General features: G+C 46.3%; 2 protein-coding genes across 6 annotated transcripts in view; one reads left to right on the plus strand and one right to left on the minus strand.

Annotated features, from left to right (window-relative positions):
* Positions 1 to 280: 280 nt before the first annotated feature.
* EBNA1BP2 (EBNA1 binding protein 2) lies at positions 281 to 7,278 on the minus strand. Its single transcript, XM_006178481.3, has 9 exons — positions 7,005 to 7,278; positions 6,838 to 6,921; positions 6,459 to 6,640; positions 5,717 to 5,840; positions 4,536 to 4,625; positions 2,766 to 2,841; positions 2,444 to 2,537; positions 640 to 802; positions 281 to 467 (listed from the first exon to the last, which is right to left on the minus strand). The coding sequence occupies exons 1-9, from the start codon at positions 7,068 to 7,070 to the stop codon at positions 417 to 419; spliced, it is 930 nt and encodes a 309-aa protein (XP_006178543.1). The 5' UTR covers positions 7,071 to 7,278; the 3' UTR covers positions 281 to 416.
* Positions 7,279 to 7,296: 18 nt separating this feature from the next.
* Positions 7,297 to 18,623, plus strand: part of CFAP57 (cilia and flagella associated protein 57) — a 54,584-nt gene continuing 43,257 nt past the window's right edge. For 4 of the 5 annotated variants that reach the window (XM_032494021.1, XM_032494019.1, XM_032494022.1 and 1 more), the window contains exons 1-5: positions 7,297 to 7,410; positions 7,584 to 7,755; positions 12,560 to 12,876; positions 14,299 to 14,585; positions 16,400 to 16,607. In XM_032494021.1, the coding sequence (XP_032349912.1) occupies positions 7,599 to 7,755; positions 12,560 to 12,876; positions 14,299 to 14,585; positions 16,400 to 16,607 (969 nt within the window). In that variant the 5' untranslated portion in view covers positions 7,297 to 7,410; positions 7,584 to 7,598. Of the gene's footprint in view, positions 7,411 to 7,580; positions 7,756 to 12,559; positions 12,877 to 14,298; positions 14,586 to 16,399; positions 16,608 to 18,623 lie in introns of all 5 variants that reach the window. The other variant, XM_032494020.1, reaches the window with a different exon arrangement.

Below are 18,623 nucleotides of genomic sequence, written 5' to 3' on the forward strand. Positions count from 1 at the left end.
CAATGTTCCAAGCATTCCACAGTTAACTCAGTGCTGAAAGGAACTCTGTTTGGTAGATCCTACTACCATGTCTGTACAGAGATGACAAGCAAAGAAAAATTAACTTGCTCAAGGTCATACGGCAAGCAAGCAGCGGAGCCAGGTGTCAAACCCAGCAGTCTGGCCCCAGAGTCCACACTCTTAATTTTCAAGCGGCTCATTTATTAAAAAGTAGTCTTATTTAATATGTAAAAGTACCTTCTAAATCTTTTAGTCCTGAGTTTTTAATCAAGAATGTGTATTTCTCTGAAAACTGTTCTTTAGTTTATTGAAAGAATTTTTACAAAAAGAAACAAACAGCAGGAACCCAGCCGTACTGGGCAATCCCAAGCCCTCCTCCCCCTCCCTCGGCCTCTGTACACAGAGATGCTGTTTGTTTAGCGCGCTCTGCTCTTCATTTTCTCTCTTGTCCGTTTTCCAGGCCTCTTCTACAGAAAAAGAAAGGTCACATGTGCTCACACAGCAGTGAGCCTTCTGGCCCAGGGTCAGGATACAAGGAAAGAAAGGGGGCGGGGCGGGGTCCGTGGGGTAGGAGGTGGCTCCCAACCCTCACCGGACCCCCCAACCCCACACCCCACTCCCCATCCCCTGCTGACTTACATTTGATCCTTTCTTTCCCGGCCTCTTGATGCCCTTGCCGTGAGCTATCTTGGCCCGGAAGCTGGATACATCATCATGGCTCTCACGAGTGTTCCACTTGGAGCCTTTCTTCTTCCCACCAAAACCAAACTTCTGGTTTTTATAGCGTCGCTTGGCATTGGGCCTGAAAAAAAGCAGTCTTACAGGTTAGCTGCAGCACTGCAAACCCTGATGAACCTTACTTACAGCCCAGCAATACTCTCAGGTTCCCATCTGTAAGCAAACACTGCTGTTACCCCAGAACCCCATCCTTGGCCCTACATTTCACCTCTACAAACTCCCCAGGCAAGCTCATCTACTTACAGTTTTCACCACCCAAGCAGGAGAACAAGGCAAGAGTCAGGAAAAGACACAGATATACCATGTGGCTCACCGTTTATCCTTAGACACCTTTCTATTTAAACTAAATCTTGCTAAAGCATCCTCAGTTGTCTCTGCTCCTCTCTGGTGTTAAATGCAGTTAACATTCAGATGTAATCCATTTTTAAATGGGTCATCCCACAGGTTCTCAATTCAGCGTGTCCAAAATCACTTGTCATCTCCCTTCCTAGACTGGTTTCGCCTCCTGTCTCTACGCCCTAACTTGAGGTTGGTGGTCTCACCATCTATTTGGCCCCCCAGGCCAGGGACCTGGAGTCAGCCTTGATTCTCTCTCCTTCTCTTACTCTCTATACCCAGTTCAATTACTGAGTCCTGTTCATTTAACCTCTTGAATATTCCTTCTATCATTCTCCCTTCTCTAACCCCATTACCACTTCCAGGTCATTATCCTTGTTCTCTGGACTTCTTTAGCAGGCCCCTTATCAATTTCCCTGCCTCCCTCATTTGCATAAGTACCACTGTAATTTTTAAAACATGAATATGATCTGCTCACAGTTTTGAGTAAGGCCCATCAGCATCTCCCCACTGCCTACTGGATACAGCCCAAGCTCCTCACAAGGCCAACAAACACTGCCCAGAACTCAGCCCGGGTCCCCCAGCCACACCTGACCACGCTCTGCCTCACACTGCATCCCCCATGGGGCCACAGGCTGGCTGTTCCTCACACACAAGCCTGCTGTTCTCCTCTCTCTGCTTTGGCTCATTCATGTTCTTCCTTCTTCCCAAAACCCACCATGTCTCCTGTTCTCCTGGGTAATTCTTACCCATCCTTCAGACTAAGCCCCAGGAGCCCCTCCTCCAGGAAGCCATCCCCAGACCATGTCACATATTTCTACAACGTGCTTCCATACTACTGCCTCAATGCCTCTGTCACAGTGTGTACCATACTGCACATTGAAATGATCACTTCCCCAGGATGGCTGTCTAGGAACACATAAAGGTGAACTAAAAAGAACAATAACAATATCCAACATTATCCTTTTTAACTTTCCTAATATTTTAAGGCACTTACAATTCACTCATTTTCCTAGAGGGGGAAATTAACATTTAGAAAGGTCAAGTAACTTGCTCAAAGCTACCCTCCTAATGAGTGGCAGAGTCCAGATGGGAACACTAGTTCTGCACTCTAAAACCATCACACTGTGACATCAGGCATCAAGCTTTACTGAGCATTCACTTCAAATGTGCCAAATGCTGAAATCACCTCACTTTAATCTTCAAAGACTGAAGTGGCTAAATGGGCCCATCACACAGCCCGTAGGCCTGGGCCACAGGCACCGCCGCCCTCTCACCACTCTGAGGCCGCTCCTGTGCACGTCCCTGCCACATCGTGAACTGGGAGCCCGCGCACACCCACCAACAAAATAGAACCAAACACTTGTACCCCTTCCTCATCTGCTGGCTTTTGGCTCCCTCCTTCGTGCTCCGTGCGACAGGTTTCTGATCCCCGTCAAGGAAGTCCAGTTTATCAGAGAAGCCTGGGAATGAAGAAGTACTTTGATCAGCACCATCATATTTTAAAAAGATTAAATTCCAAGAGGGTGTTACTTACAGAATCGGTATTAAGAGGCACATCCTGCTCCCCATACCATTCCCAAACCTTAGGTCCAACAGTTCCCAATCAATCAAGCCTCACAGCCCCATATGTTTGTTAGAATTAACAGGTATCCTCACTTCCCTGCATCCTTAGGAGAGAATATACTGACCTTTCTGATATTTCTTAATGGCACTCATCATGTTTGCTTTCTCCCTCTGCCTCTTCTGAAGAACCTCCGTTTGCACCTGGACACGGACACAGGACTGTTACACCCATTCCAAACCAGCACTGCAAGTGTCTTCATTCTCTCAGTAATCTCACGGTGACAATGCCACCACCTCTGAACACTGACTACGTGCCACAACTAAACTAAGGCACTAAGAGTATTCTCAGTTTATCGCCTCAACAACCCAGTGAGGTAGAAATTCTTATGACCCTGAAACTGAAGCACAGAGAAGTTATGCAACTGGCCTGAGTCACACAGCGAGAAAGTGTGGAGCTGAGATTCACACACAGGCAGTCTGCACTCTTATCCCATGACACAACCTGCCTACAAAACTGCACAGATCATGTTTATGTCTACACCCAATTCTCCCACTAATTGGGCAGATTAAATATTTAACCTATTAGTGCTAGGTAATGAAAGTACCAACAGAAAAAAAATCTCAATAAAAAGAAGAAGAAGAAAAAAAGCTTTAAGGACAAAGGGAGATCTTAAACTCTAAGGCAGGGTTTCTCAATCTCAAGGACAGTTTGGACAGGGTCACTCTTTGTTGGAAGAGGACAGCCTGTCCTGTGCATTATAGGATGTTTAGCAGCCTCCCTGCCCTCTATCCACCAGTGGCTAATAGCACACTCCCCACAAAAACCGTCTCGACATTGCCAAATGTTCCCTGGTAAGCAGAATTATCCCCTACTGAGAAACACAGCCCTGAAGGTTCCTCAAATTAGAAATAGGGAGCTAATAGGCCTAAGCTATTCTTTGCTTTTGATAATTTATGTTAAACCAACTGCCCAAGTCTCTGAGTTGATGTCATCCGTCAACAACCACAGCCAGGGGTGGGGGGTAGAGCTCAGTGGTGGAGCATGTGTTTGGCTTGCAGGAGGTCCTGGGTTCAATTCAATCCAGGGTGGACAGGGAAAAAAAGCCATATCCATCCAGCAGCTCCACAGCTGCCCTTCTGCAGAGCCCAGGACACCAATCTGCTCATGTTCTGCTAAGGATCCATCAGTGACATGACTCTAAGTGTGGGCAGCAGTCAGCACCCAGATCACAAGTGAACACGTCCAAAATGCTACCCAAGTCTTAATGCCCGTGCTGATCCTCACACTCATTTCCTCCCACAGCCCTCCGTTTAATTCCTGTCATCTTCCTTTCTAGATGACCGTGAAATAAATAAGAAAATCAAGAAAAGTTCCATGGTAGGGTTTTACATTAGAACTTAGACAGGCACAAACATACTGGTGCCATTTTTCCCTCTGACTGGATGACAATCAATAATACGGTTGATTCCTTTAAGGACTTTACAATCACCTAGGCCAGTGGTTCTCAAACCTGAGTGAGTATTGGAAATATCTGAGAAGCTTTAGCGGGGAAGGGGAGAAAACATTCAGATTCCCAGAGATTCTGAAGCCTAGAAACCTGTTTTGAAAAACTCCCCCAGGTGACTGTGCTGTGGGGTCACATTTGGAAACCACTGATCTGGACCCAACTCTTCACTGTACAGGTGTGCAAACTGCAGCCCACTGCATGACTCACCTGCAGTGACCACACTACCCCTGGTGACACACGGGTGTCCAGGAAGGATGGTGCTTGTGGACACTAGCACACACCCCACCGTGAGGTAGCAAACACGTGATAGAACACACACAGGACACAGGACCAGCTCAACCCGACTGAAGACGGCCCCATCCCGTCCCTGCCCATTTTCCTTCCCACCTTCTTTCCGTATTTCCTAAGTGCTCGCAGTTGCTTGGCCTTTTCCGACTTCTCCATGGCCACCTGTTTAGCCTGCAGCTTCTGTCGAATCTAAAACACAAAATGATGTTTGAAAATGGGCTAGCTGCTACTGAGGGGCTGCCGCAGCAGAACAGGTCTTCCCAGCTCTGCAGACTGTGGAACTTGAAGGAACCTTGTAAATCATCTATTTCAAGCCCTGTGTTTTACACACAAGGACAATAAGACCCAAAGGCTAACCGCTTTGTCTCACACAACAGCAGTATCAGCCACGGAGCCGGAACTTCAAGGAGACCTTCCCCGTCCCAGCGTGCTGTTTGTTCCAGGAAACAAAACCGCCTGCTTGCTGCTGAGCCAGGAGAGAAGACTAACTTCTCCCCATCCCCACAGCCTGCAGGCTGTGGTTAAACCAGCATGCAGCCTCAGCCCCCTTCTCCAATATACATATACACAGTAAAAACTCAAACAGACATCAGGCACCTAGCAGCTTGCATTAAATACACACAAGTCAGTTAAAGGACAAGCAGCTGTCAGTTTGAATCTGCAGAGATGGGTCTGGGCTCATCTCTAAATTAGCTTCTCTGAGTACCACTGAGATAAAAGCTCCCCAAAATGCAGCTTGAGACCCAAGGGAACTATTTAAGTATATCTTGGATTAGATACTGGTAATTCCCTTCTTCCCAAAGTCAAATAAGGACCAAGTTCTACCTAACCCTAAAGTGATATACCAAACCTGAGCCATATTTTAATCCCCTTTTTCAAGGAAGAGAAAAACTGAGGCTCAGAGAAAAGTAATTGTCTATAAGTTCCAGCACTGCCCCTCCCCATCCCTCAGCAACGGCAGAAAAGAACTATTGTCTTCCACACACCATGCCATGACCATGCCAGCTGGGAGATGCAAAAGGCCCCCTTTACCTCAGGGACCACACTTCTCACAGCACTTTCCTCTCTTTGTTTAAATTAGGAAAAAGTCATCCTTATATTTATTCAATTTTTGGTGACTGGCATGACTCTGAAGTAGATAATCGAGATAATAACTGTCCTCTGACAACTGGTTTGGTCATTGGCTTGTGCCTGTTTTTTTAAACACTAAAGGAGATAAGCCAGCTGAATACACTTAAGTATCAAGCCTCAGCTTTCCAGAGAAAACCTTTGTTTCTCACCTTCTGCATCTGCTGATCAGACTTGGCCATCTCTGCAAAATAATCCGTGGGCCGCTTGGTGGGGACTTTGAGCTGATGGAGGTGGGGCAACACCGCAAGCACAGCAGCTTGGGCCTGACGGTAGCTGGGGATGTGAGACAAAGTGTGAAACTAGCTAAGGGAGAGAGGCCTTTAACCCTCCTCATGGCCTCTCATGAGTCATCCGAGGTCAGAAGGACTCTCAGGATCTGACCCCCACCAGCAAGAACAAACACACGAGCAAAAACGGTAATAATACCTCATTAACTTATTAGGAGAAATTTAGATGTACACTCTTTTTAAAAGGGGTGGGGAGTACTGCTAAAAATAAATTAGTAGTTTAAGAGAATGACCACTTTAGAAGTACCCATTAGCTTACAAACTAATGCCAAAAAACAAATTCTTATTTACTCAATTAAAAAAGTCCATATAAACACCTTCTATAAGCAAATTTTTTGTTCTAATGATCAATTGCATAAAAAGACTCTAAAACTGGGTATTTGACAATAAAAGACTTCAAATTGTGACTGCTAGACCAAGGAGCTCTTCTCTCAACCGGGGAAAATCTCCTAGCTCCTTAGTCAACTCCCCACTCCCAGACTTACCAGCATCTCTGAGGAGTACAGGCTCACTGCTTCACTGTTCCACCCCCCCGACCCCACCCCACCCCCCCACTCTCAGCACAGGGACCCACAACTTCTCTCACACTTGAAAACATACATACAAGCTCATCTCCCGCTGGAAATCATCTTCTGGATCAACACCTTTCTGATCCTTGTTCTGATCCTTGTTCTGAGGTGTTGATTGAGGTCCATTGATTTCTGGTACCGGACCCAGGGTCACATCAAGCCTTTCAACCCATTCCAGATCCCGCTTGAATTCAGCCAGACACTGCTTCAGACCATTCTAGGAAATTCAGACACTAAGCTCTTAAGAAGGGAATAGGCCAAAGGACCAAGCGCTAACCCCCAAAACTCTGACAGGTAATTGACTCTCTTGGAAATGCGCCGGTTGCATCTTTCCTGGGAGTAGAACGCAGCCTCCCGAGCACAACAGTGCCTCGTGCGCATCCCGAGTCCAGTACCCTCTGACCTGGCGCTTACCACGTCGTTCACGGCCTTCTTCGACCCCTCTAGCACCACGTTGAGGCCTGGCTTCAGAAGCCCTCGGGAAAACGCCTCCTGCAACTATAGGGCACGACAGGCGGTCAGCACCAGGGAATGAGGACACCTCCCCCGCGCGCAGCCCCGCGAGCTCCGCTGACACTTACCTCTTTGTCTGTGACAAGAGAATCATCAGAATCCGAGTCCGAACCTGACAGAGGGGGAGTGTCCATCTCGCAGAGCGCACGTCCACACCCGCCGGAGAAAGTGAATTAGCCCGAGGTCCCCGCGACTGGAAAAAGTCGCCTCTCCCCGTCACCTCGGCGGGCTTTTAGCCCCCTGCCCTCCCGCCGCGGCTCCACGTGGACTCGAACCTGAACGGGAGCCAATTCCTCCCAGCTGCCGCTGAACTTTCTGGTCGGGACTTTCCGCTTCCGGCTGCAGACACACTTCCGGTTTGCCGTTGCTATAGGAACCGCTCCGGCGTTAGGAAGTGCTGGGTTGCTTGGGATCCGTAGCGGTAGTACCTTGGATACACGCGTGGTCTGGTGATCCAGAGAGAAGAAGCGACAGGTGGGAGGGGTACCTGGGGGTTGTCTAGAGGAGCAGCAAGCCGCGAGGGCCACAGGAAAGAGGAGAAGCCGGAGTCGGGTCCGGGGTGCGCGAGGAGGTTGCGGGGGTGGGGGCGGGTCGGGGCGGGGTGTTGCGCTTCTCCACGCTCACCAGCTGCGCTGCATCTTTAGCAGAACTCTACCGGAATCATGTCCACCGTGGTAGCTCAGTCGCTGCATGTTTTTGGACTTCGATCTCACGTGTCCAACAATGTCTTCTTCTTCGATGAGCATATCGTTATATTTCCTTCAGGAAATCACTGTGTGAAGTACAATGTGGATCAGAAATGGCAAAAATTCATTCCAGGTAAAACCCTTTCTGATCTGATGCATACATCACTGTATGTGCCAGATGTAACCCCATAATCCCAATACGACGATTGAAAGGAAAATTTTTTGGCCAACTCGAATGTATGAAAGTTTTATAAATGTAAAATAAGTACGTATCTACTTCTTTGTTTAATGTACAGATTAATCAATCACACATATATAGTTAAAATCATGTTAATTTAAAAGTACTTTTTTCACTGTGATTTAATGAAAAAAAATGATTTTAAAGAGTTTCATGCATCTTCAATATCATTGTCTTTGTCATCCCCAGGGCCACTTTTTGACTTGTCTAACAGTTTTACAGAGTACACCACTGTCACTACAGTACCTTTTGAATCCATGTATCGTGAAGATCCCAGAGATTTTATCCTAATTCACCATAACCATTTGTATACTGCAACAGTTGGTTTTGTTCACATTGGTCCTGTTAATAATATACATGATTTCTGCAACTTAACCACCTACTCTCTTTTTCCACTCTTTTTTGCACTCAACATGTTTTATTGTGACATATGCATACAAAAGAGTGTACACTACATACATGAAATATTTAAAGAACTATGAGAAAATGAAGGTCTGTGAGTCCACCAACAGGATCGGAAATCAAACATTACCAGTTCCAGTGTTCCTCCCTGATTGCATTCTCACACATGCACACACTCTCACCCTATCCTGGACCTTGTAATCATTCCCTTATTTCTCTATGTACTTTTACCACATTTCTATCTGTGTGGCCTTATGTAAGATATCAGGGGTGGTTTTTTTTTCCCTTTACCAACTTTATATAAAATATAATCATGGTGTATGTATTCTGTGATTTGTTTCTTTTGTTCAACAACATGCTTTTGAGATTCGTGCATCTTGATCCATGTTAACTGAGTTCATTTTGTTGCTGTCCAGTATTCCATCATATGACTAATGCCTCAAGTATATTTAGCGATTCTAGTGTTGATGGACATTTGGGAAACAAAAGGGTTTTGCTATTTCAAACCATGCCACTCTAAACATTCTTGCATTCCTGTGTGCTCATCCACTTGTGCAGAGATTCTTCAGGGCACACAGCCAGGACTGAAATTACTGGGTAATGTGGTAGCACCAATTCACATTCCCACTAGGTGTGTATGAGAGGTGCCACTCCTCCACAGCCTCACCACTTCTTGCTATTCTCCTCCTTTCTAATTTTGTGCTCATCTAGTGCTTAAGAAAGGGTATCTTACTGTGGTTTTGATGTGCATTTATCTGATACTAATGAGGAGGAATACCTTTTCACATGTTTAAGAGCAATTCCTATTTCATCATCTGTGAAATGTCTTAGATCTTTTACCTGTTTTTTTAACCTTTTTTTGGTAATTTTCTTACTGCTTAATGGGCACGCTTTATGTATTCCATGTACTAATCCTTTGTCAGATATATCTATTGAAAATAATTTCTCCCAAATTGGGGCTTGTGTTTTCTCCCTCCTTATGGTATCTTGATGGACAGAAATTCTTAGTTTTAATGGTCAAATGTATCAACCTTTTCCTTCTTGTGTCATGTAAGGAATTATTCCTTATCCTAAGCTTATTAACATATTCTCCTATATTATCTCTTTGATGCTTTACGTTTTCGCCTTTCGCCTTTTAGGCTCTGGGTTAGGAGAGTGCTGAGTGTGTTAGGGGAACAGTAAGGAGGCCATTGTGGCTGGAGTGGAGTGAGTGGAGGAGGAGGAGCAAGAGGTGAGGCAGAGAAGTGATGGGAGCAACATCATATGGGCTTTGAGGTGAAGGCCCACTACTCCCGGTGAAGTGAGAAGCCATGGGGGGAAATTCTGAGCAGAGTAACATGATCTGACTTATGTTTCAACAGGACCATTTTGGCTACTGTACAGACAATAGATTTAAGGAGGGACAAGGGAGGAGACAGGAGACCAGCTGAGAGACTATTGCCATAATCCAGGCGAGAAAACATGGTGGCTTGGAGCAGGTGTCAGGCAATAGGGGTGGCGAGAAGTCATCAAAGCCTGGATGTATTTTGAAGGCTGAGGTGACAGGTTTCCTCATAGACCTGATGTAAGTGGAAGAGAAAAGGAAGAAGCAAAGTTTTGGCCTGAGCAACTGCACCAATGGGGTTACTTTTAACTGAGACAGAAAGACTGAGGAAGGAGCAGATTTTATAGAGTTTATGGGGAGGTTTGTTTTTGACATGGTAAGACTGAGATGCCTGCTAGATATGCAAATGGGATCTTAAGTAAGCACTTTGATGTCAGGTCTGGATTCAAGAGAGAAAGAGCTCCAGGCTAGTGATAGAAATTTGAGGGTCATCAGCATTAGAGGTGAAATATGAAGTCCTTAGAATGGATCAGATCCCTCTGGGAGAAAGTAAGTTTATGACAGAGAAGAAGCCTAAAAAGAGGGCTCTGGGGCCTTCCTGTAGTGCTGGGGAAACAAGGAAGAAGCAGCAAAAGAATCTCTGAAGGAGCAGCTGAAAAGATAAGAGGAAATCCATGCAAGAGGTGAACATATGTCAAGGAGTTGGTCGTCAACTGGGTTAAAACAATGCAAAAGCATTTACAGACTCTGTGGCCGGTCAGCATATATTAAGCCCCGACTAGGTGCCAGGCACTGGTGATTGAAAGAATGAATAAGCGAGAAAGCCGGGGCCCCTGGCCTCCAGGAGCTCTCAGTATTGTAGTAGGGACAAGTATGTATTCAAATGAGTGGGACTATATAAATGAGCAGGACACATGCTATGCCTGGTACAGCCCTGGTTCAGAAGCACAGAGAAGAGAGTGGACAGTTGTCCTTTGCCTCCTCCAGGCAATCTTATCTATGCTCACACTTTTAACTTCCCACTGTGACTCTTCCCTCAAATCTGTTTTTCAGTCCCAGCCTCTCCCCCCAGCCTTTTTCATATCCAGCTGCCTGCTAACACCTCTTTACCTGATTGTTGCACAGTATGCAGCTCACACACGATATATCGAAAAAGGAACTTACCATTTCCCTTTTTCTCCCTCTTGCCAAGTATCCAAACACATGATAAAGATATGATTGCACAAATTAAGTGATCCTAATATAAATATCCCAGAAGCCCAATAAATAAACACATAAATGAATACAATGGCTAAATGAATTTAATACAACAGGAAGGTGGTATTAGTAATTAGTGCTGGAACATAGTAAGGTATTTGGGAAGTGGGAAAGTGTTTAAATCCTCACTTCAAACCTTTTGCCATCATGAAACCGAGATGGAGTAAAGACTTTAATGCAAAAAAAAAAAAAAAAAAAAGAATAAATCATAAAAAACTGGAAGCAAAAAAGCATGAACAAATCACAAATCTTTGGATGGGCTATTTTCAGTGAAAAACAGTGAAATAATCTTCACCATGACCCCTGACTCCCACAGACTATGTTCCATCCCAGCTGGCACCACCACACCCTCACCCAAACCAGAAACCTACAAATCATTCATTGTTCCTTCCTTTCCATCAGCCCTCACCCCAGCCGTCGCTGTGTCCCCCTGGCCGTACCCCTTAGCATTTCTCTAGCCTCCCATTCTCATCGCCCTGACTGCTTTCTTATTGCTACCAGATCTCTTGGTTTTTGAAATAACTTGCTGAGGTTTCCTTCCCTCCGTGATTGTCTTTCACACAGTGGCCAGAGGGATCTTTCTGCAGCACACATCTGACCCTGCCTGAAATTTCTCAGTACCTTCCCGTTGGCCTCCCTGGTAAAGTCCAAACTCCTGGGCAAGGCTCTCAGTGGCCCCAATCCTGGGTTCTTCGCTGAGGCGCAGTTACTCCCTGCAGCCCTTCCAGAGATTATCTGTGAGGGCAGATTACTGTGAGGCACAGCCGTGATACTTTCAGGGACCCAAGAAAATATCTTAATTTTAATTTACTTTAAAATCAGGAAAAAAACTAACATAATACTAAAGAATCCAGCATGGACTTTAAACCGAGTCATAAACTATAATTTTTACCATTCTTTAACGGAAGAACGGGTCTGTGAAAGCAAAAGTGCCCACAAAGATCATAATGCAGACCTGATTACATTACCTAAATAAAGTATTGCACTTTAATCTTTACGTCAGGCTCTGCTTTCTAGAAACCTATGGCTTCCATTCTTATGGTTACCTCATTGTTCCAAGAAGACTGCTCAATCACCAGATATCACCTCTATATTCCAGGGAAAGGGGGTACAGTGCATCCATTCTGGTTTTCAAGAAAGCACAAGCTTTACCATAAAGTCAGTCCAGCAGACCTCCACATCTGTCTCATGGCCAGATTGTCACATAGATCACCTAACTGCAAGGGAGGCTGAGGAATCCAGCAGTTAGCATCCCAGCCTGGAGTGTATTGAGTGCTGGCCACTCAGGGCATAAAGTCTTCTGATCTGACCCTTCTCCACCCTCTAGATCCATCTTTGATCCCCGCCCCCACCGCCACTTCCCACCAGCTCACACAGGATGCTCAGGGATCTCCCACTGTGTGCAGTTCCTCCACCATCTATACCCTTTCTCACAACCACACATTTGCTCTTCCTGACCTGCTCCACCCCCAGTTCTGTTCCACTTTGTCATCCTTCAGGAATTGTTCCCTGACTTCTCCTCCCACCGCGACCTCAGTGAGGTGCCCATTTCATAACAGCCCAGACACAGATGTACCAAGGGATGCAAGGATGGAGAATTACCTGTTTCTGCACTTTCCTCCTGTTGAATCAGCGGTGCCTACCACTGTGCTTGGCTCGTGCTGAGTCTTGGTGAAAGCAAGATCTCCCACATCATGCCCTCTCCTTTGTTTGCAGGCTCAGACAAGAGCCAGGGCATGCTGGCCTTGGCCATCAGTCCCAATCGGCGCTACCTCGCTGTCTCCGAGACTGTGCAAGAAAAACCCGTCATCACCATATATGAACTGTCATCCATCCCTTGCCGGAAGCGCAAAATCCTTAATAATTTTGACTTCCCAGTTCAGAGGTTTATTTGCATGGCTTTTTCTCCAGACTCCAAATACCTGTTGACTCAGACATCACCTCCGGAGTCAAACCTTGTCTATTGGCTGTGGGAAAAACAAAAAGTAATGGCCATTTTTAGAACCGACACTCAGAACAACGCTGTCTACCAGGTACCTCCCAGCAGAACAAGTATCGTTCAAATTATTAAAAATATTATGAACTGTCTCTTATTGAATGTTTTCTGTGTACCAGGAATAGTGCTAATTTCTTAACATGCATTTTAAAATTCTTATAATACCATATAAAGTATCCGTAATTATTGTCCCTATTTTAAAGATGAAGGAACTGAGACTCCAAGAACTTAACAAGGCCTGGACGCCCTAACCCCAGGGCCTGTGTTCTTTACTCCAGCCCACAACTGCTTTCTGGTCACAGGTCAGGCCCAGAGGTGGGTTGATCAAACTTGCTCTTTCTCCCTGGTCTGACCTCTTCCCAGCAGCATTGCTGGGCAGTGGGAAGACTTCAGGAAGCCACTGTGAAGTGGTAGATCTTTAGGAGGCTGTCTGTGAAATTACAGTTCCATGGGGAGCAGAATTTTCTATAGTGATTTTAGGGCCAAATAAAGAGGACCCATTAGGATGCTGGTTGGTTGTATAGGTGGTGGGTCCCAAGGAGGCTTCACCTTGGAGCAGTCAACCTGGTCTAGCATCTCGTACTCAGTTTTACAAGTTGAAGGACTCAGTCCTGTAAATGTACAGAGATACTGGCTAGTCAGCATCTCCAGCATAGGCTCCGTTATTCTCACAAGAGGCTGGTGTATGAACCAGCATGTCACAACTGGAACACACATCATTTATCCAGTGTATTTCCTCCCTAGAATAGAGCCCTTGGGAGGTGAAATGAGTAATCAGAAGGTTGCTTGGTGATCACAGAATCAGAGGAAAGGCAGGTAGAGCCTGAAGATTATTTCATCTAGATCTCAGTAAGGCGTGATTCAGCATCCTATTCAGAGCAGGAAGCACCTCCTCTTAAATAGATTTAGGAAACATTCATTGGATGATGGCTCTGAACCCAGCACTAGGAATACAGAGGTGGGAAAGGCACAGCCCTTCCAGGTGCTCACCATCCAGCGGGGGCGACAGGTTGCCTGCCGGTGGCTGCACACTGGGATGAGGGTACAGCTAAAGGAAGCTTGGGCCTGACATGTGGTTCCTCCTCTCTGGACAGGGCACAGAAACCTGCCAGACCCTCATTTTCCTGTGTTTTTAGCTGAGCCTTCTTTCGATTTTATTGGCACAGAGTTTGGTGACTATCAAGACCTGCTCGTTCTGCTTTTTGACCTTTGTCAGATGACTCTTAAAGGCTTCCTAGTTTAAGACTCATGAGCCCTATAAATACTATGGATATAGGTCTGTTCTCTTGTCAAATATGGTCTCAAAATTATATGATTTCGTAATGTTTAAAGAATCCTAAAAAAAAAAAAAAAGAATCCTGTGAGCTCCCTGAAATAACTAGTAATTAGTAAAGTGGGAAATAACCCCATTAAGATTAGTCTTATACATCTTTTTCTTTTATTTTTTCACATTTTACAGGTGAGCTTCAATCCCCAGGATAACACTCAGGTTTGTGTCACTGGAAATGGGATGTTTAAGCTTCTCCGTTTTGCTGAGGGGACCCTGAAGCAAACTAATTTTCAGAGGGGAGAACCCCAAAACTATCTCGCCCACACCTGGGTGTCAGATGACAGGATCATCGTTGGCACTGACACAGGCAGGCTCTTCCTCTTTGAATCCGGAGATCAACGCTGGGAGACAAGTATAGTGGTCAAGGAGCCTACCAACGAGACGAAGAACCTGGGGGTGATCCAGGAATCCGAGAGGTAACGGCGCTCCTCTGGGCTGGAGCTCTTGTGAAAATATACCCATCGCACTAATAGCATTACAACAAAAACAGCACTCTTTAAAATCGCTCGTAACCCCTCTACCTTAAAAATCAACGCTTTTCATTCTCCCTCTGCCTTTCTAGTGTCCATTCACGTTCAAGCACAAATTTGACAGTTGTGACCATGGCCTAGATACAGTTGTTTTAATTTTTATACCTAACTTCATTTTATAAGCACTTTTGTGTGGCTACTCTTCAAAACAACAGATTTTCAAAAATATGTTTTCCAATGCTGCCTGATTTACTGAGTCAATTAAATAAATGTCCTCTGAACATTTGCAGGATGCAGGGCATCTTTCTAAGTGCTGGGGACACAGGTCCTCAGGACCTTACAGCTCAGTAGGAGGCAGCAGACCAACAAGGGAGTGCAAGGAAGTGTTGTCGGTCAGTCCGACTGAAGCATATGGACTAAAGTGGGGGCTCAGGATGGAGCTGTCAATTTTACCTCTATTGCAGCCAACAATAGTCATTCTCGCACGAACAGGAAAGTACCAGTGTGTGTTCTAGACACTGCCTTAAGCACTTTACATATATCCTCATTTGAGTCTTACCCTATATAGTACATATTATTATCATGCCCATTTTATAGACAAGGAAACTGAGGCTCAAAGAGGTTAAGTGGCTCACCTGAGCACTGTTAAATGACAGGTCAGGATTCAAACCCAGATCTGTCTGACCCCAGAGTTGAGCCCTCAACCACAATGCCACACTGTGGATTTCTCTTCCTCAATAACTTTGGGTTCACCTATTTTTTCACCACCCCCCATGCCAGTGACATCTCCTTTCTTAAGTTCATATGCCCTCCAGTTTGCTGGGTTCACCATCCTTCAGTGGGTGCAGGGCTCCAGGAATAAAGCTCAAACTCCTGAACTTGACCCACACATCCCTGCTGCTCTGACACTGCTTTACATCTGGAGCATCGGCTCTTGCCTCGTGCACCCTGCCTACTGCTTCTGGACTTGGGCATGTGTAGTTCTCCCTGCCTGCACCCTGACCCCACTCCCCTGGACACAGACACACGCCTGACGCACTCCTGTTTGTCCTTCAGGTCTCAGCTGAGAGCTCTCAGCCTCTGCTCATCTTGGATAGGTGGTTCTGCTCTGTGACTGTCCTCAGAAGATCCCTGTTAGCTCCTGCCCCGCTGCTCCCATCCTACTCAGCTGCCCCCAGCAGGCCTTCTCACACGCCCCGTAGACTCCCAGCTTCTCAGAGCAGGAACTGTGTCGACTTATTTGTCATTGTTTCACGGTTATTAACACAGTGTAACTCAAATAAAGGTTACATGAATGAAGGAGAAAAAGGAAGGAAGGGAGGGAAGGCGAAAGAAAGAAAAAAGGAAGGAAGAAATGAAAGAACAAAAGAAAAGAAAAGAGGCAGGAAGGCAGGAAGGCAGGAAGGAAGGAAGGAAATGGAAACCCGGATTCAAACCTCAGCTCTTGCACTTACTGATTGTGTGATCTTAGAAACTCAACCCCTCTAAGCCACGTTTTTCTAAACAACAAAATAAGTATGATGATCATTTCATATGATCATCACCAGGCATAGTGGTGACCACACAGGGTTGTGAGACGTCACATGAATGTGTGACCTTCTGTCTTTCCTGGAGCTCATGTAGCATTCCCAGCCAGAAGGGAGCACCGGGGCCGGGGAAAGGGGCTCCCACACTCAGGACAGCCCTTCTTTCTCATCCCAAGCAGAATCCATCTCCTTGGAGCTGTCCGTTAACTTTCTGTGCCCTTTTTCTTTTTCTAGCCTGATCGAATTCCCAACGCTCACTTCCCCAGTCCCTTCCTATGAGCAGGTCCCGATGGCCAGGAGCCACAGCCAGATGTCCCTGCCACAGGTGTTGGCCATTGCAGCCTATTCAAAGGGATTTGCCTGTTCTGCGGGGCCAGGGAGAGTTCTACTGTTTGAGAAGATGGAAGACAAGGAGTTTTACCATGAGAGCAGGGAGATCCGGGTAAGGAGGGGAGGAAGAAGCCAAACTGGGGTCCTTCCGGCACTGGTGCTCCAGCGGCAGAGTACCAACCAGGAGTCTGATGTGGGGAGGGGGCTGCAGTGCTGAGCAAAACGGGGACGTGCACTGTTTGTCCTGAGGGAAGATTTAGGATCGATGAGACAGAATTGGAGTTTAGAATTAGGAAGATCTGGCTCTGAATACTGGGGGAGAACTTCGGCAAATTCTATTTTCTCTTTGAAGCTTAGTGTTCCCATAAAAATAATATGATCAGGATGTATATTGGCATTTAATGTAAGAAAACTACCTGGCACATAGCAAGCATTCACTAAGTGTTTGTGGAATGAATGACACGCACTGCTGTGGAGACATAACTTATCTGGTTGGGGAGGAACCAGGAATCTTCTGGATGTTTGAGGGTAATCTTTGAGGAAGGATCTTAGAGGGTAGATAGCATTTGACAGGAAGAAACAGATCAGGAATTCCAGGTGAAAGGAACAAATCAAGCAAAGGGACCACTGATGGGGGAGCAGTTGGTGTTTGGGAGATAGTCAGTTCCCCCATGCAGGGACCAGGAGTCACTTGAAGGGAAAGAGAGGAGCTAAGGCTGGTGAACGAGGGCACATGTCAGCCTGAGGAGTGTGCATGTAACTGGGCGGGCACCTTGTTTTCCGTGGAGAAGCATCCTGCTTCAGAAAAGTAAGCTGCCTGTGATGCGAGGTGCTGCTGATCTGGGGCATCGGACAGGAAGTGGTTAAACACTCACTGAATGAGTTAGACTTGACGCTGAGGTTTACTGGCTGAGTGACTTCACATGAATTGCTGAATCTAGCGAGCCTGTGTTTCTTCTCTGTGGAAAGAGCCCGCCCCTGGTGGCTGTCAACAGGATGACACGACATCTGTGTAGTCGCTGTGTGCAGCACCTGTGCTCCATGGTCATTGTCACCAGGCTTAGGACTCAGTTCAGAGTCTTCCTTGTTTCGGAGCCAAGAGGCAGCAAGGCCTAGGGTCATGCAGTGAGGAAAAGAGAGAGCCTTTGTGAAGGGTAAGTCTGTAAGACGTTCCCTGAGTAGATGGAGGAGCTCGGAGTAAGGAGCTCTCACGGAGGACGCCCCGGCTCAGTGCCGGATGCTGGCAAAGGGAAATTGGGGTGAGAGCAAGGTGGGTGGGGACTGAGGCGGAACATTGTGAGTTTACTTTGCCCACAAAGCAGTTCATTCTTTTGTGTGTTTATTCATTGAACAAATATTTATTGTTTACTACCTGCCAGGCTCTGCCTCGGAGCTAGGATACAGGAGGAAAGCAAACACACTAAAGCTTGGCCTTAGAGCTCAGTCAACAGGCAGAGACCAGAGGCCAGGATAAAGTGAAGCAGTTGGAAATGTGGGAGTGAGGTCGATATATCCATGACAAACACACACACACACACATACACACATACACACACACACACACACACACACAAACACACACAGAACTTGGCTTATATCTGGCACATAGACGATGCTCTGTTTTCACTATTTTAAGTATTTATTATTGTAATTACTTTACTACAATTGTTTTCACTGAAACTTCCTATTAGATAAAATCACTGAGAGATAAAATAGACAAAAAGAGGACTGAGGGCAAAACTTAGCATTTCCTAATTTCAAGACTGAGACAGGATGAGAGCCCAGCAGGACACAGAGAAGGTGGGGTCCTGCAGTCATTCAGTCAACTAGAGTCTCTCGTGCACCTTCCGTGGGGGCCTGCGGCAGGTGACTCAGACATGGCCGCTTCCCTCCCAGACCTCACTGTCTCTGGAGGAGGGCCACAAGGCAACACCAGTCACTCTTGGAGCACCTGCTCTGTGCCAGGCACTGTTCCAAGCACCTGGAGACAGACGTGGGAACAGACAGGTCCTCGGTCTGCGGGCTCCCATTCTACTTTACACAGTGTGATGCACGTGACTACAGAGGGCACTCCCAGGGACTGTGGGCACATTGAGGGGACTCCCGATGCCCGCCCCAGCCTAGGGCA

Source organism: Camelus ferus, chromosome 13 (assembly GCF_009834535.1).
Source record: "Camelus ferus isolate YT-003-E chromosome 13, BCGSAC_Cfer_1.0, whole genome shotgun sequence".
Taxonomy (NCBI): domain Eukaryota; kingdom Metazoa; phylum Chordata; class Mammalia; order Artiodactyla; family Camelidae; genus Camelus; species Camelus ferus.